Here is an 18,077-nt window from a genome sequence, read left to right as displayed (position 1 = left end):
GTGAATGTGGGTGTGGAGATCAGCGACCGCCCCAGGAAACCCTGCAGGGCCCCTTGGCCTCCAGGCCTGAAATCCCGCTCTGCGCTCCCAGCGGGCAAAGCTCCACACACGGAGCTCAAAGTCGGAAAACCTACCCCGTGTCTTTAAGCAGGCGGAAGGGTTGCAAAGTGTTCACAAAGCAACAGCACTGAGCTTTATTTTTAAAAAATCATTGCTGTGGAAACCAAACAGCACGGAATCTAACCCACTGGGCGGAAAATACACAACTGCCACGTTCGTAAGTTCATAGTTGATGGAAACACGTGACTAGAATGAACCTTTCTGAGGGCACAGGAAGGAAGTGTCAGTTGGTTATCACACTCGATCACTCGTTCATGTGCTTTAGTGATGGAATAAGCGACAAGCCTGATGCACCACTCACCGCATCCATTAAGGTAAACTGCTCGGCCACCACGTTAGCGAGGAAGGAGAGGAAGTCAGCCTTTCCGTCTTCAAATCCGTTCTCCTCCACCATCGTGAATGTGCAGCTGCTGTGATCGGCCGCTGTAACAACATAACCAGCCGCGTTTAACTCGCATCAAAGTTAACCCTTGCGCACTGCGATCTAGGGTTCCACATTAGGGAACCTCTTCGGAGCCGTCCCCTATTCTGGCCTCTTGCGCATTAATCGATTTTTTATCACTCACCATTTGCGGCCGTGCCTTCAGCTCCCTAAGCTCTGGAATTCCCTCCCTAAACCCCTCTACCTCTCTCTCCTCTGTTAAGATGCCCCTTAAAACCCACCTCTTTGACCAAGCTTTTGGCCGCTTGTCCTAATATCTCTACGTGGCTTGGTGTCAAATTTTGTTTGATAATCGCTCGTGTGAAGCACCTTGGGACGTTTTACTATGTTAAAAGGCGCTATATAAATGCAGGTCGCTGTTGTTCAATTGTTTGGGAGTCATTGCAATCAGAACAGGCAGGAACATACAGTGCCACCACTGACTACTGCCACTAGCCATCTTGTACCGTACCGTGTGGATATACTGTGTATGAACAGACTGGAAACAGAGTGGCAACAAGCTGGTAGGACATTAAAACAGAACGCCTAGGTCACGGAGCACAGATGTTATTTACACTCATGCAGGTGACGACAGGGATTTTGTCCTTGTCTAAATCTTCTGTTTTCTCCAATTTTTCTCCCTCTTTATTCTCATGGAGTTGCCTCATATCAGTCAGGGCAGGTGCCAGGAGCTATCTGATACCTCACCCCAAGTGTCCATTCTTCACGAGTGAGCCTAGACAGCAAGCGTTGACAAGCTATTCCGTCGTGGGGGATTACAGCCGAGCCCAATCCAATCCTCAGACCCAACACCTGTTCTGATTGCTATCCAGTGACCCCTGCTGGGAAATGCCAGTGTACAGATCTCAGGCTCGAACAGGATCAGGACAGGTGCCCCCTCACATAGCTCGGTAACAATCATTGTCTGGGTGTCTTTCGGATTGACATGTTAAACCCAGGCCCCCGTCTGCCCACTCAGGTGGATGTAAAAAGATCCCGCGGCCACTATTTCGAAGAGCAGGAGCAGCTCTCCCTCCTGTCCTGGCCAATATTTAACCCTCAACCAACATCACTAAAAAAAGATGATATGGTCATTATTGCTGTCTGTGGGACCTTGCTGTCCGCAAATTGGCTGCTGCATTTCCTACATTACAACAGTGACTTCATTTCAAAAAGTACTTCATTGGCTGTGAAGCGTTTTGGGACCTCCTGAGGTTGTGAAAGGCGCTATATAAATGCAAGTCTTTCTTTTTTTTTCTTTCTTCCCCCATTCGACAAATGGGCATTTGGATGAGGTGCCAATTGCTGCCGATTCCAGGGTTGGGACTGTACCCCAGCAGGAGTCAGTGTTAAGTTTGGAGGGGGAGGGGGGGAAATGAAAAGGCTTACCATCCTGATCAGGTTCTGGCTCTTTGTGCCTTTGGAATGTGCCGAGGAGGTTATGGGCGCGACGTTGTAGATCCGAACCCGGAAACATCTGGTGGATGTAGGCGTACAGATGTTTCAGGCAGGAGTAATCTGGCGGTTTCCTGAAATCGTCGGAATACTGATCGAGCCAGGCGCCAAGGATCGATGAAATGGTGCTGAAAGAAGAGGAGAGAGTTGTGTAAAACACTCTGCAGTGAATGATTGGTGGTTTCTGACAGTCCCCAAAAGGGGCTGACCGTTATAGTGCCAACTTATGGGCGGCCAAGGAGAGACCGTACAGGAAATATGGACTTAAAGCGTGGAGGAAGAAAGCCCATTTGGCCCATCAAGCCCTTTCCTTTCACAGAATACCTACAATCCCCTCTATCATGGAGTCTATGCTAATAAATCTCCTGAGGAGGGTTTCCTTCTGCACCAAAGGTAAACAAAGCCCAATCTTCAGAACATCTGTCTAAACTTACATCCTGCATTACTCATCCTCGACTCGTTGCTCCTTTGAAGAATTGTGTACCTTTAATTATTGGCAAAGGTCAATTAGACACAAATGCTTTCCACAAGTACGTGAAACAGCATTGTTCAACATTACGACCAGCATCGAAGCAGGTGTTAATCACCTTGCCACGTTTCCCGTCACAGCGCAAATGCCGAGGGGTTAAACGTGGCAGGTGTGGTCGCAAAGCAGGGTGTTTCGGCCTTCCCATAAAGAAGGAAATTCAAAATTTGGAGGCACTGCCCCTTTAAGAATGCGGCAAGTCATGGCAAACTTGTTCCTCGACATTCTGGGCATCAACGGCTCACGTGGCTTAGCAGGAATTACCAGGAGAAGCCCTTACTTTTTCAATTCCACCCTGTCATCTGGCGTAAGCTTGGGTACGTCTCCATTCATTTGATGCAAGTTTCCATATCTGTAAGATAACAGAGAGAGAGAGAGAGAGGTTAAAACAAAGGAGTTGGAATTGTTTGAAAAGAAAAAAAAATGCATTTGAAAGCTTTTCTGCCAGGTCAGTTGGTGACTGTGCTGTCCGGTGTGGTACTCAGCCTCCCAGATCCCAAAGGTCTCAGATTCGGTGCTGGGTCAGTTGGTCCAGGACAAGGGATCAATGACTTATTTTGGGGTATGGTTCCGCCATCTGATACCTCACCCAAATGGCCATTCTTCATATGAGAACCTAGACAGTGAGCCTCAGCAAGCTATGGGGTCAGTGAACAACACTGATCACGGGAACCCTGTCTGATTATCTCCCCCTCCCTGGCCTCAGGGACACTGAAGAGCCTCCACCTGTCGTGTGTCTTCTCACCCTATTTACCCAATAAGCCACCATGAGCAGCTCATCTGATGGTTACACGGAATATACAGCACAGAAACAGGCCATTCGGCCCAACAGGTCCATGCTGGCGTTTATGCTCCACACAAGCCTCCTCCCTCCCTACTTCATCTAACCCTATCAAAATATCCTTCTATTCCTTTCTCACTCATGTGTTTATCCAGGTTTCCCCTTAAAGGCATCTATGTTAGTCACCACAACTACTCCTTGTGGTGGTGAGTTCCACATTCTCACCACTCTCTGGGTAAAGAAGTTTCTGCTGAATTCCCTACTGGATTTATTAGTGACTATCTTATATTTAAGGCCCCTAGTTCTGGTCTCCCCCGCAACTGGAAACATCTTCTCTATGTCTACCCTATCAAACTCTTTCAGAATCTTAAAGACCTCTATCAGGTCACCCCTCAGCCTTCTCTTTTCTAGAGTAAAGAGCCCCAGCCTGCTCAATCTTTCCTGATAGGTGTGACCTCTCAGTTCTGGCATGTGGTTCAGTCCACCTGTCAACGCAGTTACCTGTTGAGCAGTAAATCTAACACTTGCTTGGTTGATGCGAAGGCCCGGTAGGTGCAGAGGAAGATGGTGACGTAGGTGGAGTCGTTGCCTTTAAAGGCAGACACCAGGTACTCCACCAGTTTCTCCAGTGTCCCAGCCTTGATGGTCCGCACTTTGCACGTTTCGTACAGGTTCATCGCACACTCACTCTCCACCTGTAAGAGGAAAGAAACACGTCACGTGACCTGGATGGTTGCCAGGTTTAGAAGCAGTTAGAATACGGGCAGGACATTCTGCCCCCCTCGAACACACAAGTGAGTGAACTGAACAGCCTGTAACACTGCTGTTCAAATAGTCCAGTACAATGCGAGCCTCGTGTCCATTGTTGTTCGATACGGTACTAACAATAACAAATTATTATTAGAAACCTAAATGAAGCTCCCTCGATGACTCAGGTAAGTCTATCCAGGGAGTGGCTGGGTAATAGAAACCAGCAAACGTCTCATTTTCAACTTTACAAAGGGAGCTAAATTCAAATGGGTCTGTAGTAAAAGAAGAAAGAACCTGCATTTATATAGTGCCTTTCACTGCCTCAGGACGTCCCAAAGCGCTTTACATCCAATGACATACTTTTGAAGTGTAGTCACTGTTGCGATGTAGGAAAGGCAGCAGCCAATTTGCACACGGCAAGGTCCCACAAACAGCAATGAGATAATGATCAGTTAATCTGTTTTAGGTGTTGGTTGAGATAAATATCAGCCAGGATACCAGGGAGAACTCCTCTGCTCTTCTTCGAATAGTACCACAGGATCTTTTACGTCCGCCTGAGAAGGCTGATGGGGCCGAAAGACGGCACCTGCGACAGTGCAGCACTCCCTCAGTACTGACCCTCCGACAGTGCAGCACTCCCTCAGTACTGCAGTGGAGTGTCAGCCTGGATTATGTGCTCAAGTCTCTGGAGTGGGACTTGAACCCACGACCTTCTGACTCAGAGGCGAGAGTGATACCTCACTTGAGCCACGGCTGACACTGTACAATTAACTCTGGGTTGTAGAGGGGGATAAGTGGCCCCTGCTCCCGCTCCTGATCACTATCCAGTAACCCCCTGTTGGAGCAGTGCTCACATGGACATTAGGTGCCGCCTGATTGAATTTGGCTGTGAGGCCCCCCGAATGGTGCAATACACTGCCGACACTCACTGTCTAGGCCTACACGTGAGCAGTCATTGCTTTGGTGAGTTGCCAGAGGTGCTGGAACTCAGCGCAGACCAGAGGTGCAACCTAGGACATTCCAGGTGTGTGTGACTCAGTTCCACAATAGGCAGTGCATTTACCATCTAGACCACGGAGGAGCTTTTAATGTGTGGATTGTAGCACATAATCCAGGCCGACACTCCCAGTACAGTACTGAGGGAGTGCTGCACTGTTGGAGGTGCCGTCCTTCAGACGAGATGTTAAACCCAGGCCCCGTGTGCCCTCTCAGGTGGATGTAAAATATCCCACGCCACTATTCGAAGAAGAGCAGGGGAGTTTTTCCCCAGTGTCCTGACCAATATTTATCCCTCAACCAACGCCTAAAAACAGATTATCTGGTCGTTCTTGCTGTTTGTGGGACCTTGCTGTCCGCAAATTGCCTGCCGAGTTTCCCTACATTACAACAGTGAATTCATTCCAAAAAGTCTTTCATTAGCTGTAAACCACTTTGGGACATCTTGAGGACGTGAAAGGTGCTTTATAAATGCAAGTCTTTCCTTTTCTTTCTATGGTTCCAAATTTAATAAAAACTTGTTTAGTTCTCAAAACTTTTAATTAAAAACGATGCCCGACAGCGTTGAGCGGCTACTGAAGGGAATCGGGGAATTTCAGGAACAAATTGCCAATCGGCGGGTGGGAGAAGGTCAATGAGGTGTCGCTCTACTAGTGCTGCGTTATTACGTGCGGTAACTGGTGTCCGATCTCTGCTTACCCCGAGCCATCGTTGCCCTTTGTTTACTGCCTGGTGCACCTGAACTTTCCTGAGCGTTATCGTATAGATGGCGCCATCTTCTGTCTCCTCGCCAATCTCCTGCGCAGCGCTCTGAGAAGGAAATAAATCTGTAAGTGAACAAACAAAAGACTCTGGTGCCCCCCCCACCCAGCTGACACTCACTGTCGTAGCCCGCTGGCCCATGAAACCCAGGCAACTCAGTTGTATTTGTACTTATTTTTTTTACTCACTGCTTTGCCCTGTTTGAATTTCATGGGCCGGAAAGGTTTAGAAAGGGCTGTTCTGAGTGCTGTTGCCTCGTTAAATCCTAAATCAGAACACTTAAGATCTGCGCCCATTGTCAGCTTGAGATAAAGGCAAATTAATGGGCACATGGATTCAATCTTTATATGCAACGCCTAAGGTTCCATGATATGCAATTAATTGACACACCAAGACATAATACTTGGGCAATGCTGGTCCAGCACTAAACAAGAGCAGAAGCTCTGGGATGAGTTTCCCTCCTCCCTACCCCAAGGACACTCTTGTAGGATCCTGTCTGGCACCTGACTGAGATCAGCGAATTGTGTCCCAACTCTTCACATGTCACCCGAGAAGAATTTAATTGAAGAGGAACTCAAGAACATAAGGAACAGGGAGAGGTCAATTAGGGCCCAATGAGCCCGCCCCAGGTCTAAGCTCACTCATGAAGAATGTTACACCAGAAGGTAATTGCCATCTGTACCCAGCGAGAGTCAGTGCTTTCAGGAGAGGTGGTTGGGGGGGTGAGGTGGGGAACTGAAGGTTTAAAACAACATAGTTTCTCCTACAATTCAGTGGTAGTAAACGGAGACAAAGAAATAAAGACTCCAGTCGGACGCTCTTTGTTTTTCATGGGAACAGAAGCTGAAAGCAGCTTGTCCTTTAAGATAGGGAAGGGTCTGTTACAAAGACTGCCCAGCGGGAGGCCAATAAGCCACTCTGTAACGACCATGTTCAGCTTTGTCTCTCCTGCTGGTTGAGCAAGGCGACTTCTGGGTAATTAAAATGTCCCCTGTTGTTTGCTTTGCCCTACTGAAGATGGAAAAAAAATATTAATGGATGGCTAGACAGCTACTGAAGGTTGAGAGGACATCACCATGGTAATACGGATACAATATTCCTCTGGACAGCCCATTAAAGTCCTGCTGTTGGATACAAACTGTATTTGACATCTCATTCGGCAATTCCTACAATGGCTACTCTTCTGGAAAACAAAAAGGAAACTTCAAAAGTGACCTCATTGAAGTTTGAAAGATTATGAAGGAGACTGACAAAAGTTGAACCAGGCAAATTGGTTACTATGGCAACAAGTTCAAATGCCAGGGAGAGTTGACCTATCAAACAGGAGCAGGCTTTTTGGGCCTAATGGCCTTAGTTGCGTATGTTCTTATATTCCTCTTTGTTTACACATGAAGAGTTAGGACACAATTAGCTGATCTCAGCCAGGGTGGCAGACAGGATCCTAGTGCTGGAGTGTGCGGAGAAATCAGGCAAGGATGAGATCAGGCTTGGTTGGGATGTCCCTCTGTCAATAGGCCTCCACCAATAAACAAGTCCACAGGTGAAGGCTAACCATGTGGATGACGTACTGGAGGGTCTGCAGATACTGTAGAACTGTATCTCAGTAGGGGTAGGGTTGCCAACTCTGGTTGGACGTATTTCTGGAGGTTTCATCACATGATCTCCTGCCTCCAACCACCCCACCTGGTTGAACAGCCTTTTCCACACCCCCCACCTCCAATATTTTTAGAAGTAATAAACAAAAGTTGTTCAAAGAAAATGAAAACAAAAACACAATTTTTTTTTTGCTGTACCAATGATTTTTTTTCCTGGGTTTGTTCACGGCAGTGTCCAGGAGATTAATCTTTAATTCCTGGAAACTCTGGGACAATCCTGGAGGGTTGGCAACCCTAAGTAGGAGCCAGCACTTTCAGGAGAGGGAGGAAAAATGGCCATTTAGTCAGAGGCAAACAGGTGGTGCCAATAATCTGGTAGGGATGCCCATGTCATCTCTGTAGCATCATTGCCAAACAATGGGCACAGGGCTGCGACAATATAAATTCAAGAGGGTGAACCAATTTGACAATGAAACCATGTTCAAATAATGAATCAGCCTTACAGGACCCAAGTGCACTGTGTGCTCGAGACACAATACACACTTCCTTGCCTCTCATGACGACAGGGGACCATCTACAAATCTCATCACCTTCACTCGGCATGTAAAGGAGACTCTTTGAAAGGGAAGTCATATTCCATGTACATTTTGTGTCATATCAAAGAGCTTAATGATGAAACAGCAACAGCACGATTTGGGGGGGGGGAGGGGGGGTGGTGGGAGTGTAGCTTTGAACTTCTGTGATTCAGGGATGGTCCCTAACCATCAGACAACACAGCTGTTGTGCATTCTGAGCAGTATGAATGGAACAAGTGTGGGTTCTTTCAGTCAAACGTTAATGAGCCATCACTGTGTGCAAGGCTTGTCCTGCTTTACTCTTTATGTGATGTTTGTTGCAGATGGGTATCCAGTGGATCATTTTACCTGTCAGGTATCCTCGATTACCTGTTGCTACAGGATGCAAATACTCAGAGCCGAGGATCGCCAGCTACTTCTGGTCCCTAAGTTACGGAATAAATGCCGCCTTGCCACCTTCACCCACATCTCGCGAACAGGTATTTTAAACCACTTTGGCTCAGTGGGTGGCACCCTCGCTAAAAGACACCACAAGCGTATCGATGTGCGTCTTGTCCCATTATCGCTCAGAATATTCTTGATTAGGATAAATCGATAGAATACTGTACACAGTGACTCGCCACAGTGACTAACGCCAGCCCAGTGTAAATGAATGGGCTTCCTGGACCAGGTAGAACTCAATCACCATTCACCACCTACCCAGTTAATAACCTGTCAGGGCGTTGACTGAGTGTCAAGAAGCTGACAGAAATGGGATTGCTCTGCAATATGGAGCTAACCTACTCCCGGCTCGAGCCCGGTGAGGGCGTGACCTCTGCGGTCAGTGCTCTGCCCCTACCTTTTAGTTAAAATGAATGCTATTTGTGTGAAATCTGTCAGCAATTAAAGGGGCAGGCTCCCTTTAATGAGATGACAGTGTCTGCACAGCCTTGCGAGCAGTGCCCATTCTAATTTGGCCTTTTATCATTACATACAAATTAAGAGTTCGCTGAACTTTGCACTGTCTCTGGGCTTTTTCAGTGCCGTCTATAACAAAACCAGGACAAGACTTCTTCCGGGAGGTGAGCTATATAACGGAATCTTTTATATAGTGTCGTATTACATCACCAAACATCTCAAAAGTGCTTCACACTGTGAGTTACTTTCGAAGTCCAGCGACTGTTGTGTAGGCAAGCCTAGCAACCACTCTGTGCCTGGTGTATCCCACAAACAGCAACAAGACAAGCGACCGGTTAATTTGTCTTTGGCGGTATTAGTTTAGGGACGAAGCTAAGCGAGGACACCAAGAGAAACTCCCAGCTCTCAGGGGCGCGTTTGCCTTGCGTAGGCCCCGTGCAAAAGTTCGGTTTGGGGCCCCAGACATTTTACTAGACAACAATACTAAATACTACCTAGGCAAAAGAACCAGGGGGGAGATGAGGAGAATTTATTTCTACGCAGTGAGTTGTTACGATCTGGAATGCGCTGCCTGAAAGGGCGGTGGAAGCAGATTCAATAGTAACTTTCAAAAGGGAACTGGATAAACACTTGAATGGGAAAAAATTGCAGGGCTATGGGGAAAGAGCAGGGGATTGGGACTAATTTAATAGCTCTTTCAAAGAGATATGGGCTGAATAGCCTCCTTCTGTGCTATAGCTGATCTCAGCATTGGTGATGGTAGAAGTACCACAGATAGTCTCAGCCCTCCCAGTAAAGGGGGAAACAAATCAGCCAGGGTCGATCGCTACCATAGGAAAAACAGGAACAGGAGTAGGCCATTCAGCCCCTCGAGCCTGCTGCACCATTTTATCAGAGCATGGCTAATCTGTACCTCAACTCCATTAACCCGTCTTTGCTCGATATCCCGATACTCTTAACTAACAAAAATCTTTCAATCTCAGTCTTAAAAGTTTCAATTAACCCCCAGCATCCACAGCCTTTTGGAGGAGTGAGTTCCAGATTTCCACTACCCTTTGTGTCAAAAAGTGCTTCCTGATTTCACTCCGAAACAGCCCAGCTCTAATTTTAAGATTGTGCCCACTTATTCTGATTTCCCCCACCAGAGGAAATAGTTGCTCTTTATCTACCCTTTCAAACCCTTTCTCATTTTAATCTCGATGAGGTCACCCCTCAACCTTCTAAAATCGAGGGAATACAAGCCACGTTTATGCAACCTGTCCTCGTAATTTAACCCTTTAAGCCCTGGTATCATTCTGGTGAATCTGTGCTGCACCCCCTCCAAGGCCAGTATATCTTTCCTGAGGTGCGGTGGCCAAAACTGAACGCAGTCCTCCAGACAGGGTCTGACCAAGGCTCCGTACAACTGAAGCTTCACTTCCTCCCTTTTATATTCCAGCCCCCTTGAGATAAAGGCCAACATTCTACCAGTCTGTCCCAGCGGCTCCTGCTGGAAAGTGGGCATCGGGTGAGAGCAGAACCGGACTCAGCTGTGATGCTCCGACAGCATGGCTGAAAAACCTGGAATTGCCTGGGTTAGATTCGTCCCTCAGCTCATTCCGCCAGAAACAAATTAACCGGTCATTTAAATCATTGCCGTTCGTGGGATACACCAGGCACAGAGTGGTTGCTGTGTTTGCCTACACAACAGTCGCTGGACTTTGAATGTAACTCACAGTGTGAAGCACTGTGAAATGTTTTGATGCGATAATACAACGCTATTATAAATGCAAGGCTTGAAGAATTGTTTGTTCGGTTAAATAGTTCACCTATCTTGATTTCCTTTGCTCCACCTTTGGCGGATGTGCCTTCAGCTGCCTGAACCTATTCTCTGGAATTCCCTCCCAAAACCTCTCCACCTCTCTCCTCCTTTCATAGAATCATAGAAGTTACAACATGGAAACAGGCCCTTCGGCCCAACATGTCCATGTCGCCCAGTTTATACCACTAAGCTAGTCCCAATTGCCTGCACTTGGCCCATATCCCTCTATACCCATCTTACCCATGTAACTGTCCAAATGCTTTGGGTAAGATGGGTATAGAGGGATATGCCTCTTTGACCAAGCTTTTGGTCACCTGTCCTAATATCTCCTTATGTGGCTCAGTGTCAAATTTTGTTTGATCACACGCCTGTGAAGCACCTTGGGACGTTCCAGTACGTTAAAGGCGCTATATAAATGCAAGTTGTTGTTGTTGTTGTTAGTGGTCGATCGGGCAAACTAATGGGGGAAAATATCAGCCTACGGAACACCCTCGAGCTTGAGTCAACGCCTTCAAGAGAGAGTGAGGAAAAGAAAACCGAGACAGAACCCTAAGTTGCCCAGTTTCATTTTTTCTTCCTTGGTGCTTGGGGTATTTTTATTTTGCTGACCAGTTTCAGCACGAGTTCCACGATCTGGACTTTCACGTTTCATAAGAGCGGTTGCTAATTTTATCATTGTTGGGTCTCTGCAGTTTGGTGAATTCTGATGAAGTCATAACCACAAAGAACTTCCACAAGGTCAGCTTCACGGAGAGCTGACGAAACGGCGCAGAAACTTCCTCTTGACTCCCCCGGTGAACTTATTTTTGGGATGCCCGTTTCTCAAGATTCCACTTCTCGTTCAGTCACTAGGTTTATTTTTACCCCTCCCCAATCCTCATGTTTCACGTGACTGGAGTTTTCCCTCGCTGTGATGAGTCACAGGTTCCTGGTTTTAGAAATGTTTACACAAAAAGGCTGAGATGAGGGATATCGATCTTGCAAGACACAAGATTGCTCTCAATAACAAAAAATTTGCATTTATATAGTGCCCTTAACGTGGTAAAACATCCCAAGGTGCTTCACAGGAGCGTTATCAGACAAACATTGCTCCCTACTCATTGTCAGTTACTACAAGGCAATCTGGGGACAGGGGAGGGGAGCAGTTCTTAAACCAAGTGCGTCTTTGGATAAACTGGCTTCACATAACGCAGGCTGACTCTGCCGGTGCAGTGACTATGGGAATGCTGCACTGTCAGAGGTGCCGCCTTTCGGATGAAATGTTGAAGAACTAAGTCTATGATGGGGTTGTACGTTTTGTACGAAGATCTCTGAAGATCCACCAAGTCGGGAGGGGGGGGTTGAAGATCCGATGAATTTCATAAGAGTGTTTTACACAGATTTTAGGAGATTTCTATGAAATTCTTTGCGCCCTTTGACTCTGTGGAGTTTCTCAAGTATTCCACACTCAAAAAAAAAAGCCACATTTAAATCACAGGTCTACAATCACCGCCATAAAGAGCACTTAAATATTTATCTGCTGAGACAGTGTCCCTTTAAACAATGACATTAATAATCTTCTTGCGCATTTTGATCGCTTCTGAAATGCTGCGGTGGTCCTCAAAGGGTTAACTCAACCTCACCGACCCTGCGGAGCTGTTTGCTGCACACTGATTTCAAAACTCCCGATTCTAACAGGAACTGTTATCAGCAGAAGTGAGCAGGAAACCCTACACATCAGCTGTGTGCTGACCCAAACACTCAATATTGGAAAACTCCAGAATCAAAGAGCAAACGAAGGCCAAATAAAACACAGTCCCCTTAATTATTCATTACCTCCCACTCTTAAAAAAAATATATAGATACATTCAGGAAAAAAAGACTGGCAAAGAATTCTTGTTTTTCCTCTTTAATTCAGTGAATTTAGTGTGTTGTAAGTGCCAGGGAATTGGGCCCTTTCCATTTTGGGAGCCAGCATTGGCATTAAGCACTCCTGGGTCAGGTATAGCACACTAGAGCAAAGTTCTCTCTACTCAGCCTCAACAAGGAGCCTCAAATCTCACCTCAGCAGAGTGCCCCTCTAATGCACCAGTCTGGTGTTTGCAGTTTTCATACTGACCATCGTAGGGGCCTCTTTGAATAAAAAAAAATTAATATGTTCAATTTTCCATCACTGAGGTTTTGACTGGTTCAGTCCTTAGACTTAAAAGTACTTAGACCTTCTGCAGGTCCTTAGAACCTGTACGTCTAGTCAGTTTGGCTCTGTATTTACCACTTTCAGTGTTTGGCGACTACACTTCAAAAGGTAATTTGTGTGAGTGCTTTGAAAAGCTTCTCAGGGGCGCGACAAGGCGACATATAAATGCAGGTCTTTCTATGTCTCGACCTCTGTCGTTCCAAAATTTTACTGGAAGGAATATTATGCATGATGATATTTACTGGATTCTTTCCTGCTTAGGTTTATGGAAGTATTCCTGTGGTTACAATTTCCATTCGTTTAGTTGTTCAGCAACGTGTGCGCACGCACGCACACACACACACACACACACACACAAACTTTCTCTTCTCTTTTTTTCTGCGGATAGAAATTTTACTGAAAGGACCTCCCCTTTCAATGCTCCACATCTGCTCGTCCCTTGGGGCTGTGCCAGGTGAGGCACCATGGTTACAATAAATATTTGCTATCTAAGATTATCTTTTCAATAGAAAAAGAAGCATCCATTTTCTGTCAATGAAAAATGTTCCTTTATATTTTAATTCCACGTAGATTGACTGGGGTTTAGTGAGATTTTCCCCTCTCTGAATTTTCTTCCCTTTTTTCCATGACTTTAGGGGTCCATTGATGCCAGCAGCCCTTGCTACCTCACCCAAGAGTGTGTGAGCTTAGATAGTGAGTGCTGACACTGGACTGTGAGGGGACATCCTCAGCAGGACCTGGTCTTGTCTTCGCCCAGTGTTCATGCGTGTGCTTTCCCAGCGGGGGTTTAATGGATAACGATGAGGAGCAGGTAGCCTGGCCAACAATTTCCCCCTCTATTGCCCAAGGACACTGAGGCCAACTGCAGAACCCCTAGCTGCTGCCTCCGCCCTCCCCCCACCCCACCCCACCAACTGCAATGGGGTGGCTGAGCACACAAGAGAGAGTTGAACAGGGGAGCTTCCTGTATTGATCAGTGTGAGAATCATGACGACAAGGCCCGAGATCTGCTTCATTAACACTACGGCGAATATCAGAACTTTGGCGCTCATAATGTCCCACTGCATGGTCATCTCCCATTTCTTGGGAGTTCATCACAACTGATGGTATAATCCTAGTGTCCACATCTTCGCTCCATGATTGTACCCAAACTGGATTCAGCTGACAAAGCTGGTAGTTAAACAAGAGCGCTTTAGAGAGGTCCTGAGTTGTACAGCCAGCACCCATACAAGTCAACCCTTTCATGTAAGTTTATTGACTCAGTTCCAGAGTTACTGTAAGTATGAAAACAAGGGGGTGAACAGCCAAGAGGAGAATGTGTTTGCCTTCTCCCAGCTTCAGTTAGCCAAGGTTCCTCACACACTTCTGGATCAAGTTCAAGGACACAAAGTGGAAAGCAGGATTCACAACCAGTTGGGCCTGTTAGAGATATCCAAGTTGTCTATTTATTGGAGGGATACAGTAGCAATATTCAGATGCAATCGTTACATAACATTACATTCAACTGGACCAGCCAAAGGGTTGTTGAGCGTGTCAAAGTTTATGCAGATGAATGTAGTTACAGTATTTGGAGCACTCTCTTGTCAGGTCAGAATGTTTGATCATGAGTCATGCAGCACCATTGATGCTAAGAAAATTCTCAGCAGCAATAAGCAGGTCACTTTCTAAAGGACCAATCTAAAAGACAGACAGCGGTGCAGAGAACATAAGGCCATGACAAATAGGAGGAGTAGGAGGCCATAAGGCCCCTCGAACCCACTCCACCATTCAATAAGATCAGGGATGATCTTCGACCTCAACTTTCCTGCCCAATCCCCATATCCCTTGATTAAGAGTCCAAAAATCTATTGGTGTCTAGAGAGAACCCGTTTGGAGTGCAGTCACCTTTCTCCTCACCTCAAAGTATCCATAATCTCCAAAGCAGCTGCCGGGAGCATGAAATGACATTTACAAACTCCCCGGGACACAGCAGAGTTCCTCCCTTCTCCCTTGCTAATTTTCTCCCCTCCTCGAGGTGCTGACTCACACAGAGATACAGTCCCATGGCCGCCAGCTACTCGCCGATACACTCAGCCAATTGGCCCGTTCTTCATCTGCGAGCACTGGCAGGCTATTTGACTGTGGAGGGAATCACACCGAACCAATCCTGTTGTCACTTGACGTACATATTCCACCAGGGGGCACTGGAAGCAATCAGGAGCAGGGGCACTGGATGATCATTCCCCCTCCTTAGCCCTGATGGGAAATGGAACATGCCAGTGCAGACGTCAATCTTCTGAGATTGAGGCTAAAGCGGAGAAGAAAGAAAGACGTGAATTGTACCCTGCACCTGGCCCACGCTGCCCCTGAACTTGATGCTGACATTAGATACCCCAACGGGAAAAGTAAGCTAATCCCCAACACTGGCTTCCCCCATCTTAACAAGCATAATAAATATGAAAGAGAATAAAAGGAACACAAGGCAGAATGGGAACAAGTGCAGTGCAGCAGATAACAGCATCTACTGAAGGACAGATGGGCTTTGGCGGGCGAGATAGGGGACTTTTTGGAAAAGCCAGTTCAAAGAACTAAGTTTGTCTGAATACTCCTCACTGCCCCTCTAAAGTAATTTTCAGTATTTGTATGACCTGGAACGAACAAGTGCCGGCAAGTATTTTGCTGCCTGCATCTTTTCAACCTGTCCTGTTACCGAGAGCAGGTTGGAGATGAGGAATGAGAGGAGCAGACAGTCCTGCTGTCCGACATTCCTTCGAGAGCCACACTAACAGCTTGTGCGGTTTGTGGAAACATAGTGCATAAAAACTGCTGCCTTATCCTGGATTAAATCACTTTCCCTGTTAACTCTTAGAACCCCAGTCCCTTATTTTAAGTTTAGTAATCTCCCAATAAAATTTGTAAAAGAAAATTTTAGCCATTTTTTTTCTTTCCCAGTTTCTCCCCCTTGACTCCTGAGGTGGTCGATTAATGTTGGGGCTCAGCTCCACAGGTGCCACTCACTCTCCAGTACCTCACTCAGGGGGTCAATCTACATATGGGAGCCTAGGTGTCAGCCTTGGCTCAGCCGATAGCACTCTCGAAGGTTGTGGGTTCAAGTCCCACTCCAGAGAATCGAGCACAAAATCTAGGCTGACACTCGTGTAGTACTGGGGGAGAGCTGCACTGTAGGAGGTGCCGACTTTTCTGCCCTCTCAGGTGGACATAAAATGTCAGGAGAAAAATAATCTCATCCCAGGCCTGATTTCCAGATGAACACAGCTCACCGGTACCTCGGCGTACCCGTACCTCACCGGTACCTCAGCGTACCCGTACCTCACCGGTACCTCGGCGTGCCCGTACCTCACCGGTACCTCGGCGTGCCCGTACCTCACCGGTACCTCGGCGTACCCGTACCTCGCCGGTACCTCGGCGTACCCGTACCTCACCGGTACCTCGGCGTACCCGTACCTCGGTGGTACCTCGGCGTGCCCGTACCTCACCGGTACCTCGGCGTGCCCGTACCTCACCGGTACCTCGGCGTGCCCGTACCTCACCGGTACCTCGGCGTGCCCGTACCTCACCGGTACCTCGGCGTGCCCGTACCTCACCGGTACCTCGGCGTGCCCGTACCTCACCGGTACCCGTACCTCACCGGTACCTCGGCGTGCCCGTACCTCACCGGTACCTCGGCGTGCCCGTACCTCACCGGTACCTCGGCGTGCCCGTACCTCACCGGTACCCGTACCTCACCGGTACCTCGGCGTACCCGTACCTCACCGGTACCTCGGCGTGCCCGTACCTCACCGGTACCCGTACCTCACCGGTACCTCGGCGTACCCGTACCTCACCGGTACCTCGGCGTACCCGTACCTCACCGGTACCCGTACCTCACCGGTACCTCGGCGTGCCCGTACCTCACCGGTACCCGTACCTCACCGGTACCTCGGCGTACCCGTACCTCACCGGTACCCGTACCTCACCGGTACCTCGGCGTGCCCGTACCTCACCGGTACCCGTACCTCACCGGTACCTCAGCGTGCCCGTACCTCACCGGTACCCGTACCTCACCGGTACCTCAGCGTGCCCGTACCTCACCGGTACCCGTACCTCACCGGTACCTCAGCGTGCCCGTACCTCACCGGTACCCGTACCTCACCGGTACCTCAGCGTGCCCGTACCTCACCGGTACCCGTACCTCACCGGTACCTCGGCGTACCCGTACCTCACCGGTACCTCGGCGTGCCCGTACCTCACCGGTACCTCGGCGTGCCCGTACCTCACCGGTACCTCGGCGTGCCCGTACCTCACCGGTACCCGTACCTCACCGGTACCTCGGCGTGCCCGTACCTCACCGGTACCTCGGCGTGCCCGTACCTCACCGGTACCCGTACCTCACCGGTACCTCGGCGTGCCCGTACCTCACCGGTACCTCGGCGTGCCCGTACCTCGCTGGTACCTCGGCGTACCCGTACCTCGGCGGTACCTCGGCGTGCCCGTACCTCGGCGGTACCTCGGCGTGCCCGTACCTCGCCGGTACCTCAATATATCAGCAGTGCTGTTAAGAGTCACAGATCTTCTCAATTACTGAATGCTAATTCTGTCGAGTTGCATTCATATTCACAATTACACTATTAATGCCTGATCGTTCTCCAATACCAGTTCAAATCATATGACTAGCAGTATTCATAAGCCCCAACAATTGTCGCTGTACACAATTCGGGGTCTATGAGAGCAGATTTCAAAAACACATTCGCTCAATAACGTATTGTTATCTTGTTCAACGCTGGGCAGACAAATTGGCCGAGGCTTTCAACCGAATACAGGGACACAGAAAGAAATATAAGCATGCTGCAGTTTTTTTCTCTCTCTCTCTCTCTCTCTCTCTCTACCAGGGGACTACAGGCTGGTGTCAATGAGATACTGTGACTGGGTCACCCTGGAACAGGCACGAATATACTGAGAGAGAAAGGAGCTTTTTCAAAATGCAGGCAGCTTGTTAATAAATGCTGCAGTGTGAAGGAAGGACAGATCCCTCTTTTTTCAACCATTAGTGCTGATAGACATGAACACACACATGCATCTACTGTCTCCCTGATCTCCCACCACCCTCCCTCTTCACTGTAGGTGATCTAACAAATGACATGTTTTCCTTCTAACCCCCTCTATCATTCCACTGTGCCAATAAACTCCAGTGTCTCAGTCAAGTGTCCATTCTTCTTTAACGAGCCTGGACAGCAACAACTTGC

The 18,077-nt window shown here is 48.0% G+C and overlaps 1 protein-coding gene across 3 annotated transcripts in view; it reads right to left on the bottom strand.

Moving 5' to 3' along the window:
* Positions 1-18,077, bottom strand: part of LOC137300643 (ral guanine nucleotide dissociation stimulator-like) — a 92,416-nt gene that overhangs the window by 22,785 nt on the left and 51,554 nt on the right. For all 3 annotated transcript variants that reach the window (XM_067969858.1, XM_067969857.1, XM_067969859.1), the window contains exons 2-6: positions 5,749-5,859; positions 3,805-3,998; positions 2,803-2,874; positions 1,931-2,124; positions 422-543 (exon numbers count right to left, since the gene is read on the bottom strand). In XM_067969858.1, coding sequence (XP_067825959.1) covers positions 422-543; positions 1,931-2,124; positions 2,803-2,874; positions 3,805-3,998; positions 5,749-5,859 — 693 coding nt within the window. The remainder of the gene's footprint in view (positions 1-421; positions 544-1,930; positions 2,125-2,802; positions 2,875-3,804; positions 3,999-5,748; positions 5,860-18,077) is intronic.

This window comes from Heptranchias perlo, chromosome 31 (genome assembly GCF_035084215.1).
Source record: "Heptranchias perlo isolate sHepPer1 chromosome 31, sHepPer1.hap1, whole genome shotgun sequence".
Classification (NCBI taxonomy): domain Eukaryota; kingdom Metazoa; phylum Chordata; class Chondrichthyes; order Hexanchiformes; family Hexanchidae; genus Heptranchias; species Heptranchias perlo.
The sequence above is the reverse complement of the archived record's forward strand: the minus strand, read 5'-3'. Positions and strand labels throughout refer to the sequence as shown.